The sequence below is a fragment of the Falco punctatus genome, assembly GCF_963210335.1.
Source record: "Falco punctatus genome assembly, chromosome: 4".
NCBI lineage: Eukaryota > Metazoa > Chordata > Aves > Falconiformes > Falconidae > Falco > Falco punctatus.
Genome location: NC_137583.1, coordinates 31,369,593 through 31,393,352, shown reverse-complemented (window position 1 = coordinate 31,393,352; position 23,760 = coordinate 31,369,593). Strand labels below are relative to the sequence as shown.

The 23,760-nt window shown below is 48.3% G+C and overlaps 1 protein-coding gene across 1 annotated transcript in view; it reads right to left on the bottom strand.

Annotated features, from left to right (window-relative positions):
• The window catches only part of LOC308061875 (uncharacterized protein), a 94,257-nt gene that overhangs the window by 31,127 nt on the left and 39,370 nt on the right, over positions 1-23,760 (bottom strand). The window contains exon 2 of the mRNA XM_080382493.1: positions 8,544-23,760. This exon is cut by the window's right edge and continues 23,258 nt beyond it. Coding sequence (XP_080238619.1) covers positions 8,544-8,664 — 121 coding nt within the window. The 5' untranslated portion in view covers positions 8,665-23,760. The remainder of the gene's footprint in view (positions 1-8,543) is intronic.

The following is a 23,760-nucleotide window of genomic DNA, read 5'->3' as shown; positions in this document are numbered from 1 at the left end:
CTCCTGTGGGCATCTTAGCTCTCCTTCCTTTGCCCTTGATCTTCTCCCAGATTCTTCCATCAGGAGATCAAGCGATAAATTTCAAGTGTAAAAACATTTTGTTACTGTGAGTCAATGACAAAGGAGAGATATGAGACCTGAGCTGCTTTTCACCAGAAAAGACTAATTCCAGAAAGACACAGAGTTTGCTAGAAATCCGACAGTGTGCTGAATGTTTCAATGCAAACTGATCAGAATCCTTCATTCTGCTAAGGTCCAAGTATATGTTTCAAATAAAGCAATTGGTTTTAATTTTTTTTTTAGTGCATAAGAACACTAATGCACAGGCTATTCTAAATCTCTTCCAAGATCACGATATTACAGGATATATTATCTGTTCCTTTTCTAACCAGTTCTTAAATTTCGGCTTTTCATTCCAATACTGAAACTTCCTACAGCAAATTCCAAGCTTCTCCTACTTCAAAATCCAAGTTCACAGTGGGAATGGCATTACAAGCTGCCATGGAGCTCCAGCCTTTGGAAGCAACTCGTGATCCAAGAGGCACCCAGCAACTGAACCTCTGAAACCACAACTGAATCAGTGGAGTTTATTTACAGCCTCTTTAACTTCCTTTCTACAAAACTTCTCTTCAATCTAAATTAAGACAATTTGGCATCTTCAGGTGTTCCCCAGTGTCTGGGTGGCTAACAAGCTGGGGTGGGATGAGGTGCCCTGTGGGTGGAGGAGCCCATAGGCTCCCAGAGGATGGAGGAACTCCTCCTCCCCAAAGTACTGCTATCTCACCCGCTTTTTTTTTTTTTTTTTTTTTTTTTGTCACAGCGGGTGTTTTCCTTGCAAGGTGGCTGTAATCAGCAGAAGATGTTGCAGGCTTGCAGCTTTGACCAAGTGCGTTATATTATCTGAATCTTTCTCACCAAGATAGTCTCGCCAAGCAGAGACTATCAGCTGTTCCGGTGGAGCCCACACTAGGATCAACACGCCAGGGCAGGAAGCAATTAATAAACAACATCTGATTACTTAGAGCAGCTCTTCCCAAACTCCTCCTTGGCTAGCAATAACAAAGGCCTCTGCCTGTGCTCTTCCATCTTCTGCCACTGCTGCCATCACTCTCAGATACCCAAGTTAACAGTTATTAATTTTCAGGGATGGGGTCTGATCCAGAGCCTAACTGAAGACAAGAGGAAGTCTTCAACAGACACCCCTCAGCTGTGGATCCATCCTGTGGGCAGGAACAAGACATACAGAGAAATTCAGATGCACGGAGCCCACGTTCAGGAACAGCACACCCGGGGGGTGCAACAAACCTGTGCCATTGCCACAAGGGCATCTGTGGAGCTGCCGAAGACCCCAGCATTGCCAGTGCTGCTGCCCCCCGTGCAAGGGGCCCTGTTGTCTCCCACCCCACACACTCTGTACTGCAGCCCTGTCTTCCACCACCCCTCCCCATCCCTTGCTTGGGCAGGCCAGCAGAGCCAGGCAGGGACACTGCACATGTTTGTCTTCATTTTAAGTTACCAACCATTTCCCCTGCCCCCCCCCCTTTTTTTTTTTTTTTTAGGTTATTAAAAATTTTCAAAAAGGAAAAAAAAAATCCCTGTCCCTTCCCTGTCCCTCCCTGCCATGTTCCCAAGGTGCCAACTAATCTCCGATGCCCAGCTTGTACACAGCCACCTCTAATTGCTCCTGCATTTTCATCTGGTGTAAGTTCAGCCATCGCTACAGCTGCCCCTCCTCCCCCCGGGAATTCACACCTTCATTATCACTCTTTACTGCAGAGCCGTCCGCAGGCTCCCAGCTCCGAACAGCAGCTCCGATAAAAAATAGAGCAGCTTTTCAGTGGTTTCAATTTTAATTACCAGCATCAAGGCAGCTCGCATTCTCACCAGGCTGTTTCGCACTAATTAAAGTGAGGAGGAGTTTATGGAAGGGACACCAACTCCACTTCACTCCCTCATCTATTATTTACAGACAGTAATACAAATAATTTCCAATTTAAACAGTCTGAGCTGGCCAGCAAAGAGGAGGGAGAGGTGGGGAGAACACTAAGCAAGGAGAAACTCAAATAAAGAGCAGAAACTAAGAGGAGGGGGTGGAAAATCGTCTCCCAGTGCCCTCTAGTGGGATGATTTCCTGAGGGGTCACGAGGTCGGAGGTGTGAACATGCCCAGGAGGCCCAGTGAGGTGGTAGACATTGGTTTCCCCTTGCCCAGCCTCATGGGTGACCTTCAAGATGTGACTGATCAGCATCAAAAGACTGTTTTGGACAAGGGTCAGGCTTGCTCCAGCTGTGCAGCGATGCACCAGGTTTGGTCCCATGCTGTCCATCACCGGTGGTGCTTTGGCTTTCCCATGAGCACAGCAAGGTGCTGGTGGAAATGGGCTCTGAAGACTCAGCCTGCGTGGGCTCTGAGCTGGCAGGCATCCCGGCGTTGGGTGCCCAGTCCAACCTGAAAGCACTGGTCCTGGTGGGGTGTAAACCTGGGGTAATGTTGAACTGCAGTTCATCAACGGGGCTTTCTGGGTGTCATGGGAAAATCTCCCCATCTAGAAGATGGGCTGTCCATGTGGGTGGCCAGCTCCATCTGTCAGCAGATACCATTTCCCAAGGCCAGGATTATTTTCCTGCCCAGTCCCTCTTTCCCTGGATGGGAAATGTTCTCCATCCCTCAGACTGGCTTCAATCAATCTCTCCCAGTGCAGTGTGTGCCAAGCCTGGAAATTTTATGGATTTGGAGGAGAAATCCTGAGAACAGGCCAGCACAGAGGTAGGTGGTTCCCACTCCCATGAAAACAAAAGCTCCCATGAAAACAGAGGATGCTGAAGACCCTGCTGCACAATAGATTTTAACATGTCAAGGAATTAAAATGCAGTAGTGTCTCAGCCATGTTGCTTTGTTTGTTCTCATTGGCATAGATGAGGCAATCGATACCCATGAACTTGTGTTATAGCTCTGATCTTTACAGGGCCCTGAAATGATGTCACCTGTGGGTCACATTCGGATTGCATTTAAACCAGTGCTGATCAGGAATAACTCCAATAAGAACAGGGTTACCCTGGCTTTACACCAAGCTAAGGCAGATAAGCCTGAAGATCAGTGACTGAAGGAGAAGAAGTTTCAGCATAAATGATATTACTACGGAAAAGTAGCTTGATTGAAGCACAGGTGTTGAATGTTAATCGCTGTAGGCTTGATCCAGCATCTGTGTAAGTCAAAAGCAATATCCCATTTACTGCAGCATCTCAGGATTAGATCAACGGCAGGTAAATACTCAGAGACTAAATCATCTTTCTCTTGTACCACCTCTAGAGTGTGTGAAGTGCCTGGGACTTCAGTGAAGGCATTCCTGATTTATACTATGGTGCAAAAGACAATCAAGCCCTACCTTCTGCTTTTTGGGTGTTTCCAGGGGAAAACGATGGCATTTGGAGCGATTTTACCTTGAGGTCATCAATTCAGACCTGGGTCAGGCTGGCTGCCAGCAGAAGTCATTACCAAAGGACAGCCTCTGGAATGAGTGGAGGTCCTGGGTATGATAAAAATTTCCACTGGTACAAGAATAGGAGATATTTCACAGATCCTCTTCACAAAAACAAATTACAGGCTCCAACCGAGGGTACACTGCTGACTCCTCTTTGGTAAAGACAAGACTTGGGGCTGATGCTTTACTTTTGTTAGAGATGTGTGAGCTGAGCCCTGGTGAAACCTCCCTCTCCTCCTTGGGCTGGTACTGAGGAGCCCGTAGCTGCAGTTACAGACAGGGGGTTTGGCCAGGATAGAGCATGGAATCGGTTTTCCCCATTTTCCCCAAACTTTGCAATTCCTTTGCAAAGTGGCTTTGACTTACAGTATCTTTGCTGCTGGTGGTGACTGACAGTCTCACCTGGTCCATGAGGGAGAAGCTGAGGTGCGTACCAGCACAGAGACAAAATGAGGGGGGGTTTCCAGGGGCTGGGCTGAGCTGTATTAATGGAGAGGACCTCACTTTCCAGACTCGCCACCTTCCTTGGGACTAGTATCCATTGAAGATTTCGGATAACCTACACAGCTTTTCACCACGAGCATAGTGTGGGTGCTCTGATAGCTTTGTGTTGGACACGGATTCCAGCCATCATCGCCTCTTTGCTATTACTGCGCCATCCACACTCATGCACTGGCACAAAAGCCCCCAGTACGGACCAGAACTGGACTTTACCACCTGCCCCCATGGTATACAGGCATGCTGGATCCCAGTCCCTTGAGCACCTCTGAGCATCTTAGACCAGGTAACACATATGGCAAAAAGAAGTGGCCAAGAAGCTCCGTCCTTGTTCATGTGGGTGGGTCATTAATGAAAGAGCTTTGCAGGGCTGAGACCCCCTGCAAGGCTGAGAGGTTTCTGTGCTAGCAGGGGCTCTCACAGTCGGGGCGGTGGGAGTCCCTGGGGCCGCAGGATCAGTCTCCATCTATTTTTTGCTCCGCGTCTGACTGCGCCTGTCTAAAGAGAGGGGAATGGGCTTGCTCACGTGCCATAAGTGGGTCAGCCCCTACGTGATGCTCACCCCATGCATGCTGGCAGAGCCCAGCTCAGCTCTGGCACCTGCCAAATGCAGCTGGAAGCACAAATCATTTCATAACTGCTGGTGTTTGTATGACTGCGGCTGGGTACTCCTGTGGCCAGGCCTGTACATCTTTGTTACGGGTAACTATTTACACTTAAAAAAAATTATACAATGTCATATTTGCTCTCATCTGGATTCATGAGATGGATTTTGTTATATTCTCTGTGGTGAAAACCGGTCATTCGTGTCTGCAGATAAACACTGCCATTTTGGCCTCAACCAGCTCATCTCCAACAGCATTAGTTAATTGTACTTTAAAGTCCCTTTTTCTGCCCTAGAATGTGCTTTCTGATCATCGTCTCAGTGCAAATATGGTAAATAACTAACCGATACGATCAGCAACAAAGCCATAAACGTTTTACAGCTGTTAAGCCAACATCCGAGAATGCAGACAAAAATTCCTCCTCCTCTCCCAGACTCCAGCCCCGTGCAATGAGCCTGGCCTGGCTCGGAGGGGAGCGCGCAGCTGAGTAGGTGGGTGCACCAGGAACGTGCCTGGTTAGTAAGAAACGGCTTTTCACCACAGATCACAGGGAGCCCCTTCGTGGAGCTGAAATGCCTTTGCACCAGGTCTCTCGCTCCCAGCCAGAAAGTATCTCTCTCTGATGAGAAAAGGGGTTTTTCTAATTTATTGCTTTTATGGGATTGTTCCTCCACAGAGGCACAAATAGCAGCATATCAATAAAGCCAGTCGTTTGAAGTTGGATATTTCCACCTCTGTCACAGCAAAATAATTAAAAAAGGATTCACAAGATCATAAATTGCATGTCACCAAGGACACAGCCTCCTTAACCCTTTAAAAGCCAGGCTGTGCCCACCCATGGCCCATGTTACTCAAGGCATGAAGGCACATTTGTTATTTTTAGCATCTCAACCACAAGGGCTTTCTTGTCTGGAAAGAGATACACTAAGGACCTGTCTACACAGGGAATGAACTAACTGGCTGGCAGGATCGTAGCCCAGCTCCAGTATGCAAATGCACATATAGATTTGATTTCCAGCCAGGCAAACGAGAAGCTGTGCTGCAGACCTGCAAGAGCCGAGTATTTAGTCACATTGAAGTTAAAACATGTTACAAACACATCAGGCATTGGGGAAAACACTTTCAAACATATTTGAAGAGTGGCAGCATGGAGAGGGCCTAAAAACATTTGTTCTCAGTTAAGAGCTCCTCTGGCTCCAGCTAGATAATAGAAAAGGATGGAGCCCATCTGGGTCAGAAACTCCTGTTATCCTGCTGATGCCTCCCCAGCACAGCCACAGCCAGAACATATCCTAGCTTGTTGGAAAAAACCCAAACATTAACGCAAGAGATGAGAATGCATGCTATTTTCCAGGCAGGTTGCAACTTCGCTCCTGATACAACAGCCAGCTTGTGCTCCAGCCTAATTTGATCACAGTCAAGGTTAACAACCACTGTTAAACTCTGCAGGTCAAATCCTGCCCTCTTATAAATCCAGGAGAAGTCTGTGGAAAGGGCTGGGCGTGTAAATCTCCAGGTCCAAGTCCTGATGGCACATGGAAGGTGGACTCCCCAGCGTGGCAGGGCTCGGCGGAGAGGCACGAGGGTGAACAGCGCGTGCCGGACTGCGGGCAGAGGGGCAACCCGGGGTGGTGGGTGCCTGTTTCTGGGGGGGAACCCAAACCCCAGACAGGTGGCAGGTCATCATTTTGGTTTTGCTTTCAAAAAGACCACTCTCCAAAGCGTGCGGGGATCTGGGGTGTTAGAAGTCCCGCTGGAGGTGGATTAGTGGCAATAATGGAGCTGAGATAAGTGTGGTTTATCACAGGGTGGTGTATTATATGACACACATCCCACGGCTACATCCACTATAACTAGCACGGGAGGGAGGCATGTGTGTTTGCCTCCTTAAGCTCTCCTGACCCAAGACAAAACTCCTGGAAAAGAGTGCTTTTTCCTTTGCGTTACCACAGCAAGAGGATGGGGGACATGGGAAAGGGTGGACATATTTTGCCCAGCCTGAGATTTCTTGTGTAAGCTCCTTAGAGAAAGAAGTAAATAGCCATTCTGGTATCCCCTTTTGGTAACATAACCTAAGAGTTTACTTGGGAAGGACATTTTTGGAAGAGTGGGGCATTTGGGGCATGTTACTCCATTATCAGAAGCTCAGGCAAAAGTGACAACCAGCACCCAAGTGATGTCCAACACCCACGTGGCACCCAGCACCCAAGTGGCACCAGCAGCACTTCTCGCCACAGAGCCTGTGTACAGCTCTGCAGTGATCTGTGCAGCCTCCAAATCTTCCCTCTCTGAGGCAGGGATAACTGGTGCCGTGGACAGCTGTAAAACTGGGGGGTGAGGCGTGATTCCCCTCTGCCTGAGCCCTGCACCAGCAAGGCTGGGTGTAGAGGGCGCGAAAGAGAACACGCATCATGTTGAAAAGCCAAACACCCTCAAATGTTCTACTTAGGCACAACAAGGCTTTACCACCCACAGGAGATAAAAAATACATAGTACATCAGATAATATGTAGTGCAGATGGTCTAAAGTGACTTTTTTTCCGAGTACAGGGTTACTTGTCCTGTTACAGACTCAGAAAGTCTGAAGGGCTCAAAGTCTTTATGCCAAAACACCACCCGTCTAGTAACGACTGGCAACAAACACAACAAAAATAAAACCTTAAGCTTGGCTATCAGAAGTAGGAAAGCAGATGTAGAGTAAAACATGACTGGTGGGTACTCGGTTTTAAATAATACCCTTTCCCAGCCTTTTTTCACCGCTGCAGTGAGGACTAGAAGGAAAAGGGCTCACTGAGCTCACTGTTTGTGTGGGTGTAAAATCAGGAGCAGACCCCAGCCCTCGGGAGGCCTGCCCTGCCTCCCGGTCCTCTTTTGACATGACACCAAATTAGGACCCTTCAGCAGCAGAGCCACAAACCAGGCAGACAGGGCTAAACGGCCCCTGGGTGCAGGATTACTAGGGCTTTGCTGGAGGATGGGATGGCGTGGGGAATTGCAGCTCCCTTCCCATCACGGCCAGGCAGAAAGGGCCCGAGGAAGAGGGAGTGCATATGGAGAAGGGCAGCAGCTGAGCCCCGGCTGGAGATCCCCAGGGATGTGCCAGAGATGGGTGGGAAAAGCAGAGGCTTAACAGCAGTGCCCAAAGCAGGACTGATAAAAGGATGCATGTCAGGGAAGGAGAAGGTGCCTGGTATGTGGCTTTGGTTAAACAGGAGGAATAAAGCAGAGAGAAAAGATGACAGTCTCTTAGGACTGACACCAAATGTCTGTGGGAACAGCTATTTTTGCTGACCCTGTCTGACGCCACCATGGGAGAGCGGTTAGTGAAACCCTGCAGGTTTATTAAGGCATTAGGAGTCCTAGAGAGACACCAAACACATTTCCTCTCCTGTCCTCGTGGCCTCCAGACTCCCGTGGGTTGTGAATGGAGGTCTGTAGCAGGCCACAACATAAAGTAAAATCTTTCATGCTCCAGAGCAACACACAAAGAGATCTGTGCCTCCACTGGAAAAATTCATTCAGGAGTCCACAAACTGGAATCTGTTAAAATCACAGCTTTATTCCTAAATGGTAGGAATAAATTGCTGCCCTTCTAGATAATTTTTTCTATTATCTAGGTAAAATAAAGCATATAGATAAATAATGAGCTCTTACAGTACCTATCAGACTAGCTATAAAAAGCATTTTGAGCAGGATGAAATACTGTCTTATTAGGCAAGCTCAAGGTGTGAAGTTTGCCACCAGCTCCAAAGTGTAGAGGTGCTCATCTGACATCTGTCTCTTAATATTCGTTAGCAAACTGACGGCTAATGTAACAAGGACCTTCACATTATCACTAATCCATCAATGGCACTTGTGTGGCTCCCTTTACCGTGACACCCGAGTGCCTCTAGCATCCCTGCAGCATGCCTGTGTGGAACAGCAAGGGGGTTATCCATGGAGAACCCAAATAATCCATACCTGAGCCTCTGAGCAAATGGTGAGGAGGTCTGAGGGAGAGGAAAATCCTTCTTTTCCATGCTGAGGGAAGAATCTTGATGGAGTTGGTTGGTCTGAGTGCTTGGCGACCTTCAAGCTGCATCCCAGTCACACCGAAAGTGGTTTTCCCAAGGCAGGTTTATCAGTGCTCATGCTGCAACACAACAGCCAAACCATGTTGGAACAGAGGGGTCTGAGAAAACCTGTGGGGAGATAATGAAAAGACAATGTTTTCTCCACCAGATTTGTCCTGGAGTAGTCCTATTTGGCCTTGGGCTGAGCTGGGGGTGAGAGTGCTTTGCTTTGGCCTTCCCATCACCAGCCTTGAGGTGGCCACTGGTCACTGCCTCGTAGCACATGGAAACCCCAAAGAGGTCAAAGCAGAAGTGGTGGAGGAGCCGTAGCACCTACCCTGTGCACCAGCAATGGGACCAGTGGGCTGAAACCTCGGCTGTGATTTCAAGAGCCATGGACCACCGAGGTGGGATTTCTCTAGGCTGGCAGCGACCCTGCTAGCAGGCGTGGCGATGTCTGCAGCAAACCAGAAAAATCAGGAGATGCAAAGTGGAGTTCAGACAGGTCCAGGAGCCCCTGCCATCCTTGCCTGGCCACCAGCAGTGACAGCCCCTTCCCTCCCTCCAAGCCCACCACCAAGCACATGTGGCAGTCTCCCTTTTAATTCAAGAGCTAGCAAATCCTGTTCCACTGCAGCAAATATCAACCAGCCTCTTCCAGCAACCTGCCCTCCAGGACCAAGGACGGGACAATGCAGAAAGGCTTTAAAAAATAACTCCAACCCCTGCCTAGCCCACCGAGCACACTCCTTCCCTAACTTGGTCCCCAGCACCAAAGGGAGGCGGTGCTGGGTCCCCGAGGGAGATGGTGAAACACCATTTTCTCTCTCCAGCCCTTTGAACTGTGCTCCTGAGTAGAAAGGAGACAAAGGAAAAGAAAAGGGGGAGATTAATTCCAGGCAGTTGAGTGTGTTCCCTGCTCTAACTCAGTTTGGAGTAGGTACACATAATAATAACTTTTTAATAATAATTTAATTTATAATGCACCCCCCTGCCAAGGCACTCAAGGCACTACATAAACAATTAAAATATGATTATAATAAATAAACAAGAATAATTAAAACATCATAAACCAGACAATATTAGAGCCAAACCAAATGCTAAAAAGCAAAACAAAGCAGCATCTTCAGAAGAAGGAGATCCTTGCGCAATTCATCTTCCAAATCTCCTGTTGATGTTAGATTGAAATTCTCCTGCGAAGCTATTTCTGCATCTGCAAAGATTTTGGCAGTGTCACAGTCATTAAAAAAATGGATTTTATACTACCATAAATTAACTGGAGTTTTGCAAGGCTGTAATAACACAACATTCACTTTCATTTGAATAAATTCAAAACTCAGTTTACTCAGGAAACTCAGTTTATGGCGCTGAGTTTGTGTTGACTGTCCTGAGTTTGGGAAAAACACACGTTCATTTTGTTCGCAGTTCATAAAATGTGTCTCATTATAGAAACCAGAATGTTTCTATAGACACGAGGATGGCGTTTTAAAGATTTAAAACCAAACCCCTGAACGGAATAGCAGACCAGCCTTCTCCTGGCTGTCAGCTCCTTGGAGCCGATGGGATCAGCTTGTCCCAGTTTACACAACTGGAACCAAAAGACCTAAACTAACAAAAGAAGCAATCTTCCTCCAAAACAAATGAAATTCCAACTTGTGCCAGGCAAAAGCCGTGCACTGAACTCTAATGATTAAAGGAGACAGGCTCTGTCAAGGCAGAGGTGGAACTGAAATGCAGCCAGTCGGACCCTCTTCTGAAAAAACCTGGCCACAAGCCCTCAGACAATTACATCTCGGATCCGTTCACTCGAGTGCCTCAGCTGATCTCAGTTGTTGTGGCAGCGCATGAAGGGAAAATCCTCCTCGCAAACCCAAACCACACAGGGATTTCTCCATACCAGGAAAAAAACCAAACCGAACCAAAATGTGTTAGGAAGATGAAGCTGGTGGTTTTCTTCCAGCACAGGGAACCAGGAGGATGTTTTCCATTTGATCCCCCTGAGGTTTTGTTCTCAAAGGTTTTGCTTTGAGCTTCAAATCCAAGTGGATCTTCAAAAAATAGGGAACTGCGAGTGAGACCATGTGGTTCTCAGGCACAAAGCCATCCTTTGGCCTGCGTTCATTCAAAAAGAGCCTTCAAAAGGGTTCATGAACCTTAGCGTGTTGTGTCACAACTTCAAACTTTTCAAAGCACAGAAGATGTCTGCAGCTGGAGAAATCACTACAGATTTTGCGCACAGAGAGGGTGCTGCCGTTGTTTCTACATTCTCCTATCAGGATTTTCTCACTTAAAAATGAAATAAACCACAGGCTCCTGGTTCCCTACATAGCCACTTCAGGAACAGCCCCAAATTTTGCTCCAAGTGTGTGCTGTAATGGGACCCCTTCGCGTCTGCGGGGGAAAAGGCGCTTTCAAGGAGGGGACCATGTTACCAGGGTTGGGATTCGATTGGTTTTTTACCTCCACTGAATGCAACTTCCTCCTCCTTCAGATCTCATTGTGCATTACAGCTCTGCTGCCTTTCGTAGAGCTGGTCCTTCCTGCGTGCTCTCCTCTTGCAAAGGACTTTCCAAGGGTAAGGGAGCCTCATCACGAGCTCACCTTCTGGCAGCTCCCTGTGTCTGGGCAGCAAGGACCATTTGTGAAGCAGGATTCCTATAGTTTCCCCAGATCCTCCACCCTGCATGAAAGTTGTTGGGCACATTTCAAATTTCCACTCCATGGAGGCAACTGCAAATTTGTGCTTTTGGGGACACTGAATGGATGTGGTAGGTTCACCTTCTCTTCCAGGAGATGTACCAGCAGACAACAGTGTTTGGACTCCAACTTCACATCAACAGTTTCTGTTTTCTTTGGAGATGGAGTGCACTGAAACATACAGCTGCTTAGCCAAATCTTCTGCTCTCCCTCACACTGAGCCACATTTCAGCTAAAAGATTTAGATTCTGGGATGAACCACAGAAAATGTGGATTCAGTTTTCCGTATCACCTTTCTACAAGTGTCCTGTGTGACCCTAAACAGGTGAATCAGACACAAACTGTCAAAAATGTCAGACGCCTCCTTCCCATGGGTTTCAAAGAAAGCAAAGCACCTAAACACCTTGGAGGATCTGGATTACATTGTCTGTGCCTCAGTTTCCCCATGTACTTTCCTACCTTCCAGAACAAATTGGCCTTCAGTATGTCAGCAGCTTTTCTCCTCAGCTTCCTCATTCACTTAGTCATCAATATTTTTAACTCAGATTTGGGCAACCATGTCATGATGATTCTGCCCATATCAGCATTTCACCATAGCAAAAAAACCTGTCCAGAGGTTCACACTGAATTTACACTCAGAGTCTCCTTTTCAAATGTCGCTCAGGATGCTGATTCATTTGGAAAGGCCCTTCTGAAACTGAGCTCGCTTCCAATGGGCACCCAGATCCTGCAAGGTTTGGGTAGCTCCAGCACAGGGGCTTGGAAGGTGTCGGGAACTGCTGCAGGAGAGCGCACACTGACACTTGAAAGCAGAAATGAGAAGACAGAGGTGGCAGAATTTATTTTATGACAAATCCTAAAAGGAAATTATGCAAAGTAATAAAATAAAGAAGAATTATAAATGAGGACAAGAAATGGGTGAAATATAGAATAAATTATGGGAAGACAGGAAGGTACAGGAGGAGAATTGAAGGCAGAAGTGCTGAGTTAAAGGATAATTATTAGAAACTGGCTGGTAGACTGAAGGGAAGAGAGCATTTGGGTAGGGGGATTGGTATAAAAGGAAGCTGTGTGATTTTGTGCACAGTGGCATTAGCAAAGCATCTCCCTGTTAGATGTGCCTTGGGGATGCAATTTGGTGATGGCGTGGGGTGATATCCACTATTCATTATTTGGGTGCAAGGCCATGAATCTGGGGACAAGGTTGCTCCTGCTTTGACCTACAGTCCAAGTAAGTTAAAACCGCGGAATAAAAGGACAGGGTGGTCACAACCCAGACAGCATCACATGCTGCGGGAGCTGCCGGCATGGCCTCAGCCATCCCCCCCACCCCCGTCCTCGCAGCCCTGGGTCTCTCCCTTCTCACCAGCCTCCCCCAGCCCTGCAGCACCCAGTGGGAGGGGGGGTGTCTGCAAGGGAGATGCCCCCCTGCAAAGCCCCCACCAGAGGTGACCCAGTGGGAGGGGGACAGGGCCAGCCTGGCTGCTCCCGGTTTTGTCTGGGGAATCCTTTGGAGAGCTGGGGAGCCTCAGGTGCGGGGAAGGGGCGAGGGAAGCCCCTGCCCCGGCCGGGGACCCTCTCTAGGTGCAGCCGATGGCAGGAGGAGCTGGTCCCAGGCCCACGGCCCCAGCTGTCAGTCTGAGCGATGAATTACATGCTATAAGAAGGTGTTGACAGGAGCAGCTGGACATCAGAGAGTGATGAAAAGGGAACAAAATTCATTCCGAGTTCAGACAGACTGGCTCGTTAAGGGCACCGGCGGCAGAGGCCACAGAAACACTGCTCCATCTCCTGGACATCCACTGAACCGGCTCCCGAAAAAGCCGAGAGCCCCCAGAGCCCCTTCCCCTGTGGGTGCAGCCCCACGGTGGGTGCTGTGGGGGGTGGCACGGTGGGTCCCCCCACCCCTGCACGGCCGGGGCAGAACGCGCCCAGCCGGGGGCTGAGGTGTCCCCAGCCGCCGCACGGGATTCAATTTGGATATCTTCAAAAGAAACCAAATCAAAGGACTTTTTGTCCCTCTTGTTTAAGGATGTAATTTGTATAAATTGTATGAAGAGCAATGGGGGGGGGGGGGGAGGGGGAGGGAGGGACGGGAACATTTGGCATCAAAACAATTATCTCCATTTTAATGCAAACTAAACGACATGCTAAAGCGGAATTGTTTTGTACATATGTACAGCAAGTGAACATTAAACCATACGGCTAATAATTAACTGGCTCGACATTACCCTTGCTGCGTTAAATACAAGGGTGTCCCCTTACATTTAATGTACGGAGAAGTTTGAGGACACGGAGGTCCCGTATGAGATTATTCCTAAAGCTGTAAAAATAACAAAGAGATTTTTTTTCTAAGCCAAGCTACTTCTTGGCATTCAGAGAAGTTGGCAGGCAGAAAAAAGTGTCGGTCCTTCTCCCACCCCTTTCCTCCCTCTCTCCCTCCCTTCCTCCGACTCTCCTCCCTTTCCTGACTTCCACTTCTTTCTGCCGCTGGAGAAAAAGAATAGCAAATTCAGAGAAAATTTCATTGAGGTTATTCAAAGAGTTTTTCATGGATTATTTACACAAGTGCTGTTCAAACAGCCTTTGTCTGGACATCCCTTGAAATCTGCACCCAATCCTTTCAGATTCAAAGCAATAGCTCAGGGGAGACAAAGGGGAGCGGCTGACGTGGGTTTCCTCTGCAAGTGAATGAGAGGTCTGACTAAACACAGAAGGGCTTTGGGATCACAAGCTTCCTTTCAGCCTGGAAAATAAACACTAATCTGAGGCCGGGCAGCTGTACCTCTGACCAGCCTGCCCCATCCACCACCACGCAAGGAGTGGGACACACACCTGGCTGCTCACTGGAGGGGTGGCATGGCACCCCTGTCCTGCACCCCGACCTGCAGCACCCTGCCCTGCACCCCGCTGCGATGCTGCTGTCTCAACTGTGTGTGCCAGCCCTGGGACCCTGCCTACACCATGGGGACAGGGAGACCCAACGTCCTGAGCCACCCCGAGCCCATAGCTCCCAGCTGAGGGACATGTCGGAGCCCCATCCACCACCTGGCTGTGATGGTGGCAGAGCTGAACTCGAATGAGAGCGGGGTGGGCTCCCACAAAGGCCATGAGTATAGAGAATCAGATTCTCTAAGCAAAGAAAGAGGGATGGTGGAGGGAAAGGGAGGGCAAACGGAGGCAGGCAAAGCGGCTGGAGAAGTATTACAAGGTGTATCCATGTTCAACATCAATTCACAGCCCTCTCTCCATCCCAGAGCTTGTGCACAGACAGCATTCCCTTCCCCTCCGCCCTCCGGCAGAGGAACTCTGCTCACCTCCCCCTGACCTGGGAAACCAGGCACCACAGGCTGATGAAACGGTTGAAATGCACACAACGGGATCCATTAAAATCAAGGGACCAAGTGAAATATGTAAGACAGGCCAAGTTCTGCCTTAAATCATACCCCTGGCGATGACGAGCCATGAGATGGGGAGGGCAGCATGGTGTCTGCTGTTGTCAGTGAAGTCCCTGCTCCTGTCACGCGTGCCTGTCCTCCCTGCACTCAAAGAAACACACCAATGGGCATGTCCTCTTGAAGTTTTCACAACTGTTGGTTGGTTGTCACCTCTTTTAGACTCCAGTGTTTAAAAAATCCTACATACATAGTTTGATCAGTCCCTCTAATGCTCTGTACACATCTCCTCTGCTTACATAATTTTTTCCTTCAACTTATTCCCTGCACCCCTGCTTCATAGTCCGTATTTGCCTGTTTCTGGTTTCCTAGCTCACCCACCATCCCAAGACCAAGCACCAATTTAATCAAAAGAATCAATTTTTCTGCTTTGTTTGACATACTGCAAAAGACTTGCCCCAAGTCTTGCCATTGGATTTCAGTGAGAGGTTCTCATCTGGTAGAACTGGCCTCTGAAAACCTCCCACTACCTGTAGAAATAAATTCTTCTTCCTTCTCCACCTGCTTCTCCCTTCTTTCACATCTTCTCCTTCCTCCTCTCTGGCTTTCCCACTGCCACTGTAAGCCCAGTCTTTTCCTTCCCTGACTTATACTCCTCCTTTCCCACCTCCATCTCTTTCACTCTATTCTGGAGGTCTCCACAGAAGCATCTGAACTGAAACACATGACTCTAGTGCAAACTCTGGACACACCAGCCCCATTTCCAGGTGCCCCAGGAGCCTCAGGCTCCCCCTCACCTCCACACTACAGGCAGCAGAAGCTGGTGCAAGAAACCGTGTGTTGGGAGTAACTTAATGCCACAGGAATTTTCTTCCTGACTTCCATGGTTAGCCGAGCCCTGGTGCAGGCACCCAGACATGCTCTCCAGAGCCCTTCACAAGGTGGTGTTATTTTGTTCGATTTCTATAGATAGATATTTAATAATAATTCCTACAGCTCTGAATGTAGTTACCCATAGCAATGCTGACCCTCCTTTTGAACCCCGTCCAGCTTTCAGCTGCTGTGGCATCGTGGGGCAGCGATTTCCAGCCTACCTGGGTGTTCGTGAAGGCGTGATCATGTTTCATTTTTCAGCAGCTCTGAACTGATCAGCTTTTCCAGTTTCATTCATCACTAAGAGATAGAGGCAGGAGAGCCCCCTGCAAGGCTGTTTTATCCCTCTTTGAGTCCCACACAATCCTTGAGTCTTATCGAATTACCACTTTTAACTTTCCCGGAGTGATGCTGCTTGTGAGTCACCTTTAGTGCTGAAGAAGTAGCCTCTCCTAGCAAGAAGATTAAAATCCCATTACTTGTTATTCATGTGTTATTTAATGATATTTTTTCCATTATGTATTTATTTATTTTTAAGTTGCTTGCTTTGAATCTCGAGTTGGTGTTTTTAATATTAAGTGTAGTTTCTAGTTTGTTTTTCTAATTGGAATGAAATAAAAATAGGATGGAATTTTTTAGTGGGTATTTTTATATTTGTTAAAGGAATGACAAAAGCCAACCCCACCAAACTGATGACCAAACCCCGATGCCAGTGGTGCAGCTGCACAGGATAAGGGCAAAAAGGCACCCCTTTACTGCCAGGAGCAGATCAAATCACATTAAAGGCAGCCTTGCAATGCAATAAAAAGCCCTCAAACTTCCAAGTGTCTGTCACAGAAGCCCATTACCTCTCTTGTAATGATTTGGCATCCAAGCGCTGACCGTATAAGCTCTGCCTTGAGGACAACCTCTTCTTCTTACAGAAGTATTCATGGGGAAGGTGGGATGAAAGGAAACTTGCATCTTCATTAAGTTTTTGGGGGATGGCAGTCTCCACTTTGGGGGAGAACATATCTTCTTGGTGACTGGACAGCTCTGAAGATGCAATGCCATGACCTCATCCACCAGCAAGGAGATTCCTCTAAGACAACCATTTCAGAACCTGAAAGAAACATGAGAAAAATGGCTCTTACTGGGGAGATGAAGAGCCAAATGGAAGATGGATGAAGGGGAAAAGAAGAAAGAACAAGGCAGCTCCAGAAGGAAAATCAGGATAGGTAACCATAAAGGTAGATCCAGGCAGAGGCAGAGAAGTGGGAGCGAGTCAAATGGGAGTTCAGAAAGGGAACTGCTGCAGAGGAGAGAACACGTGGTCAGGAGGGGAAGGAAAGAAGTGATAAGAAGGGAGCAGCAGGAGGGATGGATGCGGGGGGAAGAATCTTCTAGAAACAAGGGAAGCAGGGTGAGGAGAGGGGAGAAGACCAAAACTTTCTCCAGACTGTGGTGCAGCACTCCTCTTGCATCTCTTGGATGCGTTTAACAGGAGCCTGGAAGATTCTTCATTTATCAGGAATTCAATTAAGTGAAATGGTCGTTATTAATTTTATAGGAATTATTTGTACAGGAGAGCCTGGAGCGAGGAAAGGCCTCCTGGAGCCATTTCTCCTGTCAGCGCCCCAGGTCAGGTAGGCACTGGCAGCGCAGTCTCACCAGTTGAGATATTAATGAGATGCCTCTAGGTGCAAATGATAGTTTAATAGGTGTTACTTAACAGGAGTGCCCCTCGCCTGCGCACGCCAGCGTGCGGGGCTCCTGACGAGGCTGCCTCCTTGTTAGAATAAGTAATTAGAATGTAGGAACACTCACTTTGACACTTTAATAAAGTGTCAGCCATCATCAATTTAGTATTTAATAAAAATAAAATTAAATATTTACTACATTTTTATAACATCATATTTAAAATACATATTCCTCAAATTTGGGGGATTTAAAATGAGATCCTGCTAGGACTCTGGTCCCCAAAAGTAAGGCCCATAATTTATTCTTGAGTTTTATTTTCCATGGGGAGGAGGGATTTTTTAATGGACATGAAAACCCAGCAGTACATGGAGGGAAGTGTTCTTGTATGGGGTGGAGAAGAGGTTTCCCCCTCCATCTTCTGAACCTCCCTGTGCTGTCTGGAGCCTAAGGATGAATTGAACAAGCTCATCCCAGGCTACCACTGCTGACAGCAGACAGCCACTACCAAGGTGTGGGGGAAGACACAATTTTGTTCCTGTTTCATTGGTAGAATAGCCTTCCAAACCAGATATTGGAAAGAAAGCAGAGGGAAATGCTGAAAATGAAAACACACTTTGAGCCTGGAGGGAACCTGAAAGCTAAAACAGCTTAAGCAAGTTTATTCCCCTCCCGTCTCACCATCCCATTTGCCCTTCCTCAAGGTGTCCATCTGGCCCAGGGAAGCCCAACACTGATCTGTCGTGCTGGGACCTCTGGATGCAGATGACATCCTGGTGACAAAGTGGTATGGACTGACCCACAAGATGCTTGGTGGTCCAGCAAAACGGCCTCTCTCCCTATATCCATTAAAACGAAAGGCAAAGACACGAGAGCCTGGCCACCACGGCAGAGCAGAGCCCTTCTGGGGTGCAGACAGCACGTCCCTGTGCACACGTACCCCCCTGTGCCCGCAGAGCTGAGGGGCACAGAGAGGCTCTGCCCGGCCAGGGCGAGTGTTTTATAAAACAATAGGAAAGAGAAGGAGCAGAGAGAGGTGTAGAAAGTCCCTCTGGTCCAGGTGCCTTAGCAACATGGGGTGGGGGCTATTCCCCAGATAGCCCCCCGCTAACAAGGGATCCTGTCTCCACAGGACGAGTCACAGCCAAAACCCTGGCAACAATTATTTCGATTGAAGCAGCAGCCCTGTTTCTCGGGTGCTGACATCTGCCTCGTGGGGGGGTCCCGCAGCGCTGCCTGCAGGCTGTTTGCACCCTGGGCACTGCTCGTGGGGGGCCGCGGGTTGCACACACCTTAAACTGCCAGGAGACTCGTACAATGTCACCAAGGCCAAGGCCAAGCTCAGCTTCTCATTTTTTTCCTATGCTAAGAAAGCTCTTCCTCCTGGACATGATACATATTTTGCCCCAAGCACCAAGCGGGGCTTTTTTTTGGGAGGTGCCTGGGTAGCTCTTACTTTTGGGACAGTTTGGTTGCATTCCTATCTCGTGAACCCTCAGCTGTCACATCTGGGTCCTCATCCAGATTAGGGCCACATCCACCCTAAACAGCAGATTATGTCCCCCAAGGCAAACCAACAATACCTCCAAGTCACATCCAAACAGTCCTCCCAGGATTCAAAATGAAGATTTTACTCCCCTGGAAATTATTTTCTCGCTGGTCTATCCACAAAACACTTGCAGTTTATTAGGTGCGTGCGTTCTGACATACTCTCTGAGCAGCTGCGGAGCATCCTCTGAGCGCCTTCCTGAGGCTGAGCCCTGGGATGGCTCAGGCGCCTGCAGGTCTCTGAGCCACGATGCTCAGTGCGGCACCAGCTTTGGGGGGGAGGGTGGGCAGCTGGGGTGGCCGGTGTGGGGGGCGTGGGGGGGCGAGTGGGCTGGGAGAGCGGTGGGCACCTGCGGCTGCCGGCGAGGTCGGGGACGGGGTGGGCAGTGGGGACGGGCTCCCACGGGTGTCAGGCATGGTGCTCTGGAAGAGAGTGCCGCGCTGCGTCTGTGCCGGGTACAGCCCGCAGCTCCTGGGGGAAACAGCCGCAGGCTCCAGCTGTCCTCCATGCCTGCGGCATCCCGGCACCCTCGTGTTCCCTGCAGCATCAGTAACTGCGCCAGGGCGGCCAGGAGCAGCAAGCACCCCACTGAGAAAACAACCCGCGCTCTGATCAAAGCAAGAGGAAATCTTCCTGTGCTGCCGGCGAGAGCGAGGCAGCCTGCAGCGATCCCTGCAGCTGTAGCAAAATTCCTGCGCTGCTGCCCGAGGAAAGAAAGCAGGCAGCGAGTGTCTGCCTGGGCAGCGCCATGGGAAAGCCCTGCCAGTGGCAGCTGCTCCTGACAGCGGGACAGCAGTGAGACCTTCACCTGCATCCAATGCTCTGCCATGAACCTGGGGTATGGACCAACTGCTCATGCCCTTAGCGAGGTCTGGATGAGGGTAACATAGCTGGGCAGTGATCCGCTTGCTTCCTCCTCCTCTGAAAGCTGAAGACGAGAATGGCACGAAGTCTAGCAGAAATCATGTGCTCAACAAGAAAGACTCTAGAAGGAAAACTAAATCTCTGCTGGGAAAGCTGGGCATGACACAAAAGCAGAATGGAAACCAGTGCAGTTGAGATCACTTGGCTGCTCTGACTCATCCCAGCAAAAGGGTAGGTCACCTGTGTCAGGAGGAAGGGCACAGAGAATTTCTAAAGCACAGAGGGATGTGCCTGGACAGCTCTAGAGAGACTGGGGCTGCTGTGAACAAGCAGCTCGGCACCAGCTCCCAGTGTGTCTCCCTAGCCAAAGAATAAACAGGATCCCTGGATGTACGAGCCCAGGAGCTGTATGTAAAAACAGCATCTTTCTGCTCAAAGATTTAAGCAATATAATGAATAATAGAATAAAGAAGGGTGTCTGTAGACCAACAATAATCTCTCCTGTTGTCTCATTCTCTGTGATGACGGATAGCTTCAAGATGACATCCACTTTCACTGTGCCCTGCTTGAGGTCCCCCAGGCTGTATCTATTTGCAACATGCCTGGCTAGTGCCACCCATGCCAGCACTCATATTGGCTGTTTCCTATTATCCCATCACACAAGGGCTACCTGTGGCTTCCTTGGGTCCTGATGATGACAGCCTGCCCCGACCCAAATTAAAAAACATGTCTGTTAGGCACTCAGCAAGCCCTGTTCCACCAGCAACATCTGTCACCCTGCAGCAGATGAGGCCACTCTGCTGCCTCAAACTTCAGTGAAGTTCCTCTGAGAGAGGAGAAGCAATTAGGGAATAGCCTGGAGCTGAATCCGATTTTGTACTCCACCAAAGGCTCCCTGTGAAGCCTCAGAGCAGGTAGCAACACCCAGACCCTCCGGGGAAAATGGACCTGTGAATAAGCCCTTACTGGAAACCCTCATTCCCCACCAGCAAAGGGAGACCCATAGCACTCCCATTTGGTAGGACCCAGCCTAAATGTAAGTCCCTGCGCCGTCTACAAAGTGTTGCTGTGATGCAGAAGCAAAGGGAGGTCTAAAGAAGCCCAGTGTGGTGGCAGAGGGCAGGAGGGCTGTGGATTTACACCCTATATGTGCAGGGGAGAGAGGTGTTATCTTGGAGAGGAGCTCTGCACCAAAACAGTTCAGCAGCTGCCCACGCTTGGTTCTCACACCGCGTTGTTTGTCACGAGGAAAAAACCCCGGTTCTTGAATGGGTAATGCTGGCAGCCTTGCATCAGTGTTTTCACAGGCAAATTCATACACTGACCTTCTTGGTGAAACACACAGCAAATGCCTGGAGTCTGGTTTACATCTGCCATGGGATCCTGTTACATTCAGAACAACCCCTGTCAACGCTGAATCTGTAACAATCAATAAAGAGAGAGAGTTTGTTCACTGGTTGTATTTTTTTTTCTTAAATGTTTTCTCATTTCTAATTGTGTTATTTTGCTACTCCAAGTTTTGCAAGTTTTGCATTGCCTTCCCCCTCCCCTTCTTGTTTTCTTTAAGGACAAGCTGTCATCTTTTCACATCTTTTCACCAGGCCATTGCAAATGTAAAACTGTAAATTGCAGGATTGTGCAAATAGCACTAATAGCATTTGCATAAAAATTGGTTGCAAAGAGCAATTAGCACTTCATTAATAATCAATGAAGGGCCAATTTACACATTGCCCAAAAGCAAATTGTAAATTCAATTTTGTATATAATTGAGCATTTGGTGCTGGGCAACTATACAATGGTGCCAGAAGAGACCAGCACAGCAGTATCGGAGTCAAATCTCCAGTGAGTTCAGGTTTTAAGTGAACCCCAACCTGGCTTTTGCAGAGGCCAAGCCAGCACCTCCTTCACAATGGAGGGGAACTCCAGGTGGTACATTTGTTTCAGAGAAACGCACACACATCTGCCTGCTACCAGCCTTGCTCAGATATGACCCCATTGCCGAGAACATGGGCACTGCTTGCATGGCAGAGGTCTCCGTCCTGTCCGAACAAACCCTGCAGCAATGTTGGGGAAAAGGGGAGACGTACAAAGGACATTAGAGAAAAGATATCATCACCTTGGTACTTAGACCTGAACATCCTCCCATTGCAGTATCTGTTAATGCTCTACAAGTTACACCAGAGCTCTTTACCTCTTTACCTCTAAATAAAGGTCTAACATAAGCCTTGTGGGTTAAGTATTCCTGCTAAGTCAGTTCATCCAGTCTCCCCTTTGTCACCTCCATCCACGCAACCTTTCTGGGATATCCCAAATTTGTATGCAGCCGCTAGGGTCAGAAAAAGCAAACAGCCCTGCTTTATCACATTGATTTCAGTGTCACTGCAGGGTTCCTGGGTCCTGATTCGGACATGGGGCAATGTATCCCCCAGGCTTCCCCTCCAGATGAACAGTGACATGCAGTAAACCAGGGCAGCTTAAGCACGGCAGCAACTTTCCAAGCCCCAAATTCTTCACTATCTCATCCTCCACTTAAAAGGCACAGCCAGCTCTGTTTCATGAGCAGAGTCTGACTCTAAACCACTTGACATCTGAAGTTTTCTTATCACATTTTGCGTGGATCTCATGAATCTGGTGAAAAGCTAGACGATCATTTAGCAGGAGTTGGTCGCTTTATCTATTTTCCATAATAATTTGAATATTATTACAATGGCACCTTTCATCTGGGGATATACATGCACTTTACATATGTTACATTAATTTCACCGATGAGCTGGGGAAGCACTCTTTATCCCTATTGTGCACATGAGGAAATGGAAGCACAGAGCTGATATACCGCTTGCCCAGTATCGCACAGGAAGTTTCTGACAGAGCCAGGAATAGAAATCACATCTCCCATGTCTTATGCAGAAGAATATCTTTATGTCCCTGCCCAGTAACTGAGCCCTTAATCCAGGCTAAGACACCCACACAGGACCCACTTTGCTAGGAGCAGCACAGCCACCCAGCAACAGCAGTGCATTTCCCTGGGAGGAGATGTGACCGACCCGAAATTTCCTGCGCTGTGAAGGTTGGAAATGCCCTCTGCAAGCAGCAGCTTTGGGGCTCAAAGGGAGGGAGGCTGGCTCCATAAGCGGTTTCCATCTGAAGTGGCTGTTATTAGTTGGTGTAAGCAGATGCTCAACATGGGATGCCCAGGACTTCTCAGTTTTCACCCTGCAATGTCCCTGCTCTCTTTTTCCTGCCTGTTCAATCCACCTTTACCAAGAGATTGAATTTACAATGGACTTGAACACATTTAAATCCATTTATTGCAAAATTACTTTTCAATAATTACATCACTGTGCTGACTGTGTTGCATAATGAAATTAGCATGAGAGATATTAGAAAGAATATAAAATTATAAGAAATATTGAAATACCTCTTTCCCTGTCTGCCTTAGCACAGCCCATAGCTTAACTGGAAAACGAGCACTGCTCCTGGATGGGATTTAAATGCATCAAGTGTAATTTTATAATGTCTTTTATATAAATTAATTATAATGGTTATTGCTGCTTTACATTATTAGATTGAAATTTGCCTCCACTTCAGTGCATTAAAAGAAAGCTGCACCCATTTTGCTTAGTGATGCCCTGAAAGTTCTGGTGGCATGGAGCCATTCTCCCCATGTTGACACCACCAACCTGTCTGAAGTTAAAAGCTTTGGGCTCATGTTGGCATTGCAGTGCACACCATGCGTCCCAAACCCACAACTAGACCCTCGAGGCACATGCTGGGGTCCCCATGGAGATCTTTGACTGGGATGGGACATTGCACCCCTTCCAAAGCCTGCTTTTCTGCCTCATCTCTATAGCAACATAAGGGATGGTCAGGCTGCTTTAAGCAATCCCACCCAATTTTTTTATCTGCTGAGCATTAGAGGTGATAAAATGCATTGCAAAATCCACGCAATGACACAGCTGAACTGTTTAACTTGGAGCAAGTACAGTCCATTAGCAACCACGGGCTGCTGTTGACTGAGCACTGCTGGGTGTTTGTGGGAGCAACTGCAGAAGAGCTGGGGCCATCCTTGT